The sequence below is a fragment of the Rhincodon typus genome, chromosome 1 (assembly GCF_021869965.1).
Source record: "Rhincodon typus isolate 14 chromosome 1, sRhiTyp1.1, whole genome shotgun sequence".
Classification (NCBI taxonomy): domain Eukaryota; kingdom Metazoa; phylum Chordata; class Chondrichthyes; order Orectolobiformes; family Rhincodontidae; genus Rhincodon; species Rhincodon typus.
The window spans coordinates 81,683,782-81,693,584 of NC_063332.1; the positions used below are offsets into that span (position 1 = coordinate 81,683,782).

The 9,803-nt window shown below is 38.0% G+C and overlaps 1 protein-coding gene across 1 annotated transcript in view; it reads left to right on the forward strand.

The window, feature by feature from the left end:
• Nucleotides 1-9,209, forward strand: part of LOC109930685 (protein YIPF5-like) — a 33,741-nt gene extending 24,532 nt beyond the window's left edge. The window contains exons 4-5 of the mRNA XM_048602882.1: nt 828-1,009; nt 9,047-9,209. Of these exons, the coding sequence (XP_048458839.1) occupies nt 828-1,009; nt 9,047-9,209 (345 nt within the window). The remainder of the gene's footprint in view (nt 1-827; nt 1,010-9,046) is intronic.
• Nucleotides 9,210-9,803: the final 594 nt, after the last annotated feature.

Sequence of the window (9,803 nt, forward strand, 5' to 3'; positions counted from 1 at the left end):
AGGACCCTTCTTCAGAAATGGGGCCCCATTTCTGAAGAAGGGTCCTGACCCGAAACGTCAATTTTCCTGTTCCCCTGATGCTGCCTGGCCTGCTGTGCTCCTCCAGCTCCACACAGTGTTATCTCCGAGTCCAGCATCGGCAGTTCTTACTATCACTGAAGTTTTGAGTCTAGGGACTCTTCCTTGGGTGAAGAAAAGCAATTTCTGTTTTTATTTGTTTTGTTTCTTGCTGTTTAGAAACCGTTATCGTGGTCTGAAATGAACTGTGAAAAAGTTGTGGCTGCAGGTGCTATAATAACTTTCAAATGAAAAATTGGGGACATAATTAGAAATTATATCAGTATTTGGATCTGACTTTGGATCAGAATTTTGTAGGTTGCATGGGTCTTGTGGTGCAGTAATAGCAGCCCTATCTCTGGACTGGAAGAACTGGTTCAAGTCCCACTTGATCCAGATGTGTGTTATGATATGCATTTTCTAACCATAATTATTTTGGGACCACTCATGCAGTACTTTATTACCTACTAATTCTCTGTATGTACTTAAAATTTTTATTACAGGTTATTGTAGCCATTGCTTCATTGAATTGTTTTCTATATTTAGCGAAGAGTGAATTGTATTCTATCAGTCTAGCCAGGATGCAAAAGAGCAATTGGCTTATTTCCTGCATTGTTCAATTTTTTTGGAAGCTTTTACAAGTGTAAATTTCAAATTGTTTCTTGTAATTACATTTCAGTTTAACGTTAACACTCTCTATTTCCACAGATTAGCAGAAAATAAATCTAAATTATTTTGATGAATAGCTTATTTCTTTTTTTTTATTACAGGCTGGTAAAGTACAATTTAGCTATGTTTATGGAATCAGTATTTTGGGCTGTTTGGCAATTCACACTCTGCTGAACCTGATGAGTATTACAGGGGTCTCATATGGCTGTGTGACCAGTGTCCTGGGCTACTGTCTCCTTCCAATGATCATTCTTTCTGGCTGTGCAATATTCTTTTCACTCCGGTAAGTATCTAATTAGTAATCAAGAGTATAAATCTGGATTGATTTGTGCACTATTGATTTTTAAAACTAAGCATTTTTGTCTGAATTTGAACTAGTTTTTGAAATCAACACTAAAATGGCTGAAATTTTCCCACAATGGCACAAGGTGTGCTTTTGTCTAACCTCGTGATTTTATGCACAAAATAATGAAACAAAATGTCCATGGTGCTCTAAATTGCAACCATCTAAACATGATTCAATTTTGGAGTATTGGTCAACAGAATAGCAGAATAGAAATTGTAGGAACAAAAACAGAAACATTTGGAAAAATTCAGTAGGTCTGGCAGCATCTGTGAAGAGAAATCACAGTTAACGTTTTGGTTCTAGTGACCCTTCCTCAGAACTGGAAGGGTTCTGAGGACCAGTCACTGGACCTGAAACTTGAACGCTGATTTCTCTCCATAGATGTTGCCAGACCTGTTGAGCTTTTCCAGTAATTTCTGTTCTGTTTCTAATTTCTAACATCCACAGTTATTTCATTTTTTTTATTTAGAAGTTGTAGGATTATTTTGGAAGTCAATGATATTACAGGTGGAATGAAGAATGAAGGTGGATAGATAGAGCTAAGATGCAGATCAGCAAGATCCTAATTAAGTAGTGGAACATCTTGAGGAGCTAAATGACCTTCTCCTGTTCTTGTGAAAGAAGTCTATCTTTTATGTCAAAATTAACTTCACAGTTTTCCACAAGTACCAGTTAAACTTGCCATTAATTTTTACATTTAGAGCACTTTTCCCTTAGAAACTAATACTGCTCCACATATTTAATTTAATTTTTACTATCAATACTACTATCACTAATTCTAGAATGTCATTCCCAATATTTTCATCCGGATTCTCAGTTGGTATTAGAGAACAGGCAGTTTAATTACACTTATTGGAGCCTAGCACTAGAGTACCAAGTGTTCCAAGTAGTGTACACTCTTTTTCTCTAAAATAATGTAATCACTAATTCTTCTGTCTTGCTGCAATGAAATGGAAACAAAAATACGCCTTGATCTGTCCTAGAGCTAGCCTATTCTGGTCTGTGGAAAATGGTGGATTTGAAAATATTTAACTGCTCCTGCTTTTCAGTATTGCCAGTGGACTATTTTGTCCAAAATATTCAGTGTCAAGGGAAATCCTGTTGCGTAATTTCCACAGAATTTTGTTCAATATTTGGAACATGTATTACTAAAACAATCGGAACAAATGCAGAGTACCCTACAAATGATTCTACCACATTATCAACCCATTAACAAACTGATTGTCATGTAAGTAACTGTACTGTACTGAATGCTACAGTTCCACGAGTTATAAAATGAATATATTTTTCTCCAATATAATTTAAACAAAATGTAGAACAATTCCATGAAAAAAAATGCAATGTAAAATGCCCAGAAATATAAAATAAACATTGCCTTGGTTGGTTATAAATTTGGATTAAGTAATCCATTTCAATACTTGACTATTAGAAAACAGTACATGTTATGCTGATACATAATATAGTTGACTTTATCATATAGTATCTATAAAAGATAGGCAAGTACCAGGCTTCTGTTTCTAATGATGCCCAATGGTGCTTATAACTGAATTGTCCCTGTCCTTTATGTTTGCATTTTGTGATGTGCAGCTGAGAACAATATCTTACCTCAACTTCATGTACCTTTAGTAATACCTCAAATCAATGAACCATTGCTTAAGGACTGAAAGAGACCATTTGGCCCATCTGTCTGTTATAGCTTCTTTGCAGAGTAATCCAAATCTAATCTTACTGCCCTACTCTCTCCTCATAGCCTTGCATTTATACTTTATATATATATATATATCCAGTTTTCCTTTGTAGGATAACATGATATCTATTTTAAACATTCCCTGTGGTAAAACATTTTATGTTCCAACAATCACTTCTGTGCAGATGAACTTCTCCGCTCTCGTAGTACCAATTATAAATTGATAACCCCTCATATCTCAGCCAGAGGAATAGATTTTTCTGATCTATTCTCTGAAAAGAAAAACTCTCATTTTAACATTTTGGATAATTCTAATTGTGGAAACAGATAAAATAAGTTTTAAGAGGTCAGTTTTAACCTCATTTTCTTATTTGAGGTGTATTTTCCATCTTTACAACTGTGCCAGCCATAGAACCCCATGGTTCTGAATATGGTATTCAATTAGAAGTTCAAAGAATAGTTATTTTTCTATGAATTTCATAACACTTGCATGGTTTCCTCAAAATTCAGCTTGCATAGCAAGCTCACACTGTCAATAAGCTAAAACTTGATCTTATATATGTTTTATGTCTGGATTTGGACTAGAATAAATAAAACAACAATTTATTTCTGTTTTAAATTTGTGTTGTAGAAAGAGGTGGCACTGTGGCTCAGTGGGTAGCACTACTGCCTGACAGCGCTAGGGACCCAGGTTTGATTCCACCCTCGGGCGACTGTCTGTGTGGAGTTTGCACATTCTTCCTGTGTCTGTGTGGGTTTCCTCCAGGTGTTCTGGTTTCATCCCACAGTCCAAAGATGTGCAGGCTAGGTGGATTGGCCATGCTAAATTGCCCGTAGTGTTCAGGGATGTATAGAGTCAGTGGGTTATTGGGGATGGGTCTGGGTGGGATGCTCTGATGGTTGGTGTGGACTTGTTGGGCCAAAGGGCCTGTTGTTTCCACACTGTAGGGATTCTATGATTCTATCAGAACAAACCTATCTAGGAAGTGGGAATACATTGGAAATATCTTAAACAATCTCCTGTACCATGTGCTGTAGATCTCTTCAAACTGTTGGAAAATCCATGCTGCAATCCAAATAGCTCAAGATTGTTAATTTATACAATATATTACAGTACAGGAACAGGCCTTTCAATCCACCAAACCTGTGCCAATTCCTAATCCTTATTTAAACCTACTACTTATTGCCCATGTGCAATTTGTATCCCGCTGTTTGCTGCCCGTTCATGTGTCTATGAAGATTCGCCTCAAACGTTGCCAATGTGCCTGCTTCCACCATCTCCACTGGCAGTGCATTCCAGGCACCCACTGCCCTCTTGTGAAAAATTTTCCCTGCACTTCTCCCCTAAACTTTCCCCCTCTTACCCTGAACCCGTGCCCTCTTGTAGGTGGCCTATCCACCCTGGGAAAAAGCTTGTTATACAAGTGAGTAATTGAGGAAATACAGTAATTAATTCTTATTATTTGAAAACTTCATTTCTTGAGCTGAAATAACAAGGATCATTTGAGGTCAAAATCACTGTGTCAAAAACCTGGAATTCCCTCTGTCATGACATTGAGGGCCAACCTACAGCACATGGACTGGAGTGGCTCAAGAAGGCCACTGACTACCACCTTCTCAAAGGCAACTAGGAATAGACAATAAAAGCAGACCAGGCTAGTGATGCCCACATAACATGAATAAATTTTAAAAAGAACTGTTAATGTACTTCAGTGAATAGATTTAAGATACTTTTTAGGCCTCAGCTGGAGTATTGTGTATGGTTCTGGGCACCACATGATATGGACAGTATGAACACGTTGGAGAGAGTATAGAAGAAGTTTACAAGAATGGTTTCAGGGATGAGTCACTTCAGCTATGAAGATAGATTGACGAAATTGGGAGTGTTCTCCTTGGAGAGAAGAATGCTAAGAGCAGAACTGATAAATATTTTCAAAATCAGGAGCGGACTGGAAAGGGAGGATAGGGAGAAACTGTTCCTGCTTCAACAAAGGAACAAGAACAAGGACAGATTTAAAGTAATCTGCAAAAGAGGCAAGGCTGAAATGAGAAAATAAAAATCAGTGAGTGGCTAGGGTATGAAATGCGCTTCCTAGAAATGTGGTGGAGGCACGTTCAATTGATGCATTCTTCAGTGCATTGGATGATTAAATAGATAAAAATAATGTTCAAGGGAATGGGGAAAGAAACAGGAGATTGATAGTAGGTAATGATGCTTATTTAATGAACCTGTGCAGGCACAAGGGGCTGAATGGCCTCCTTCTGCATCATAATATTTCTGTGATTTTGTGAATTGATGCTTTTGCCTTTTGAAATCTGGACTCAGCATAATGGAACTAATGAATTAGAAAAAACTTCCCATATTCATCCTACATTTGGGCAGTTTCGCCCTCATGACTGCCAATCAAAACTAATTTCAAAGGCATAAAGGTGACTTTTGAGGCAAACCAATAGTGAGAGTAATACTTGTAGGGCACTGTGATGAGACTACAATTAAAATATTCTGTTTAAAATATTTCTTCCTTTTTAGCCAAATATTGTTGTCATTCAGCTTGGATCAATTCTCACATAGTACCAGGGACCAGCTTCTGCTTGATGGTCACAGTTAAAGTCAAGCACCTTGTATCAATCATCCATGATATGGAATATAGTTGCACTTTTTTTTATCTTCCTTTTCTTGTTCCTTATTCATTTAACCTCAGCAACCCTTCCCCCTTTTAAAATCTCCTTCATCTCAATTGCATTACAAAAAACAGAATGTATGCTTATTATCATAGTTCTCTTTGAGGGACCTTGTGAAATATTACCTGCATTATTACAGAAATTATACTTCAAAAACACTTAGCCAGTTTTGGGATGCCCTGCAGTCACAAAATATATCAAATACATCTCACTCTTTCTTTAAAAAAAACTTTTCAAATCTTTATGCTTGCAAAAGATAGCTCCACTTTGTTCTTAGCAGGTATCAGTGTCAAAACATGACTAATAGTCTAACAGCACCATTAAACACCAGCTGGCAACTCATTTGAAGAGGATAATCTGATAAGACTAATTTTGAATCCCTTTCTATCTTTGTATGAATAGCTTTAGCAGCAAAGATTAAAAAAAACTACTTTTAGCATGATATTATCATTTCTTTTAGATCTGATAGACAAACACATTAGTCCCCACTACAGTGCTGATTGAACAAGCATACATTTTGGAGATTAGATTCTTGCTAAGATTGATTCCGTTATATTATCTGAATTTGAGTAGTCACCCTGCGCACCAGCATTGTACAAACATATCCACTGTCACCTCTTTTGGCTAATGCATTTTAGCCTGAAGATATATTTTTAATCCATGTTCTATTATCAATAAGACATATAATTGCAGAAGAATAGTGGTGAGAATTTGCTATGTAACAGTCCAGTAAACTGTTTAGGAAGGCATTGGTTGCCAGCTACATGTGGTACGTTTTAGTAACATATGATGAATATTCTATATTAAATATAATTTAATAGAACTGAAAATTGCTGTAATTTGGAGAAACAGATTAATGCAGCAGGCCAGGACAATACCGTTTCACTACAAAGTCCTGGTTTCGAATTCAAATTTCATTGGACCCAATAAAAGTCTCCTGTATCTGCTGGGTGAAAGGGTCTGAAGTGATTGAGTTTCTGGTGAGCATGCCTTCCAGAGCAAAAAAATCCACAATTTTGCACAAATTGGCTCAAGGTTGACTCCTCTAAATATTATTCTTATCCAGTTCATAAGACAATTCCGTACAAGTGTTTATACAGTCAATATCAATTCTTGACGACATCACAAACAAATAGTACTTCATAGTGGGGAGATGGAGACATCGTGGTAATGTCCCTAGCATAGAATCCAGACTACAGAGCCCTAGGTTCATGTTTTGGGGACATTCGTTCAAATCTTAGCATGGCAGATCATGAAATATGAATTCAATAAATATCTGGAATTAAAAGCCAGCCTATTTGTCATAACGTAACCAGTGTTGAATGTGCAAAAAACCATTTGGCTCATTAATGTTTTAGCCAAAGGAATCTATTGTCCTGGCCTGGTGTTACCTATGAGTGACTTCAGATCCACCAATATGGGTGATCCTTAACTGCCCTCTGAAATAGCCTGGCAAGCCACTGAGTTCCAGGGCAATTAGAGATAGGAACTAAATGCTGGCTGGTTTAGCCAGTGATTCCCAGGCATGAATAAACAGGACGACTAGAATCATGTTGAATCAACAGTACCTGAAAATAGGTGCCAGCATCATAATCCATTGATTAATCTGTGCCAAAAACAACAAAGAAGGGTTACCGGACCCGAAACGTTATCTCTGTTTTCTCCTTCACAGATGCTGCCAGACCTGCTGAGCTTTTCCAGCAACTTTATTTTTGTTCCCGATTTACAGTTCTTTCGGTTTTGATTAATCTGTGCCATTGCTCTTCAACTATGGGCAGCATTGTGCGCTGCCTTGTAAGTGTACGGTGGCTGTGTGTAGCCAGCATTAAATCCGTTAACAACAGGTTGCTCACCTTGGAAGTGGGATACAGTTTCTACAGGATTACCATCAAAGACAACCTCCACCGCTTAAAATATTCTAGCTGGAGTAGCTGCTGGAATTGTTTAAGAAATGGAATCTAACCAAAAGGAGTGAATTACAGCAAAACAGGGGAGAAAGCATGCTGTTAGATTCTCTGACGCTCTACTAGATGCAGTGGTGCAGGAGGTGGAGAGAAGCTGACTTATGATTCAACCATAGGTGGGCAAGACCAGTAGATAAAAGGGAGCGATTGGATGTATTCTACATACTGTTCCAGAAGGTATTGATAAGGAGCCACATCAATGGTCATTGCATCAGCTGCCTCCTCTTCCTCTTTATTGTTCTCTGTAGTGGATGACTATATAGCTCGTGACAAAAGATGTTCCCTCTCAATATATAACATGCAGCAGACCACCTTCTCAATCATAAATCCGAATACCCACTCTACCACATGTTGCAGGGCCACTCTGGAGCAGTCCAGGCTGCAGAAGTGTTATTTCAGCATACCAATGATCTCTTTTACCACGTTTCTGGGGCATTGCTTTGGGTACGTGCATGCAACCCACATGTGAGTCACTTGCATACTGATGGTATAAGTCTTCAATATTGTTAGTACATAGTGGGTGTCGCTCAATATATTCCTTTTATTTGTCGTCGTAGCGCAATAGACAGGACACTGTTGCAAGGACACCAGGCTTTAACAGGCATGATTCTTTGTTTATGTTCACGCACCAGTTGGGTGTTGCAGGAATTAAATCCCTTTTGGTTATGGAACATCTCAAAAGTGATGTGACTTGCACAGAGTGGTGTGGCAGTGTGCATTATTAGAATACCTGAAATCCTTATCAAGATGTGTGTTTTTCTTTTCCCTGGCAGGACACAATTAAGTCTTCTTAGAATACAGGGCCTTAGAGAGTTCACTTGTTAAAAAGTGAATGGCAAATTGGGAGATGTTTCAAATATCAACAATTTCAGTCTGAGATGTATGTTTTCATTGGATGCCATTTTGAAGCCAAACACCTCTCCTTCTGCAGAAAAAGCATGCACTGAGGAGCTGGATTTTGTGACCTTTGTAACAATGATGGAGCGGTGGTGGGTGGTGTGACAATGTACTCTTTATGGGAAACTAGTAACGACAGAGAAAAGATCAGAGTCTAAAAACAGCATCAGGAGTTTCATGACGGAAAGAACTAACTTTGCAGTTTGTCTGAGCTGTCTGAACAAAAGGATAAAATCAATGATTTGAATAATTCATCAACCTGGAAATCACTGCAGAACATGTGACTGTATGGTTGCTAATATCAAATTGCTCCATCCGCTGTTTTAATGGAAGTGTGAATATATTTTAAAATGAACGAGTTATTGCCTCTATGCAATTTTTAGATGATGATATGATAGAATCTTCCATTCTAATTTCTAGGCTCCAGTTTTGAAGAAAAAAAGCCAGTTAGCAAATTTTACTTCGATTTTGAGTTAATACATTTTCTGATCCCTGCATTTAATTCCTGAAGCAGTGGCATTGATGAAAATCAAGGAAACAAAACTTACCATCCTTGTCAATCTTCCCACCCCCATCCCCCACACCTTGATTGCACTGTGTATACTAATCTTTACCATTTCCTTAAACTGAAATACCACCAAACTTCAAAGAAATTATGCAAATATTTCAAGATTTATTAAATATCTGATGTTATAAAGCTGATTACTTCTGTCATGATAATGTGCTCTGTCTTGTTAATCTCAGGGGAGTGACTGGAATTCCGCTTGCTCTGATTGTCATTGGATGGTGCAGCCTCTCAGCCTCAAAAATATTTATCTCTACGCTGGCAATGGAGGGACAACAGCTTCTTGTCGCCTACCCTTGTGCCTTACTGTATGGGATTTTTGCACTCCTGATTGTTTTCTAAGTTACAGTTTCAATACTGGATGTACAGTCTCCACTTTGTTTCAATAAAAATTTTGTTTTCCTAATGCAATTTTGTGATTCAATAAACAAATATAGTCAACTTTGAAGCCTGAGTACACTTTATTAGTTTTTGGGCTACCTTGGCAACGGATGTAGGATCACCCCATTGTCTCCACGCCATGTTACTGAGAAATTTGCAGTAATACGTCTACAGTTTGAAGCGTACATATCCTTCCCATAGATTCACACCTCACTTACCTAATTCCAGGGAATTTACATAAGATTGCATTGCTCCTCTTACTAAAGTCTGCATGAGACACTTACTGCAGTTTGATGAGTTCAAACAACAATTTTCCAGCACAGGATACCAGTAATCTTCCAGCAACTTTTCCAGCCAACATCATCCTCTTCATTGTGCTTGGTTCTTTGAAGCTAAGTCAGGAAAACTTCAAATCCCATTGCTAAATTGACTGCCAAAGATTCAAGCTGTCTCATTACCTCTGACAAGGGCAGTAGACATGCTTGATTCAGCAATCAGATTATCGAGCCAGTCACAGAGGACCCACTTAGCTGTGAGATATGCCATCTTGAAGAC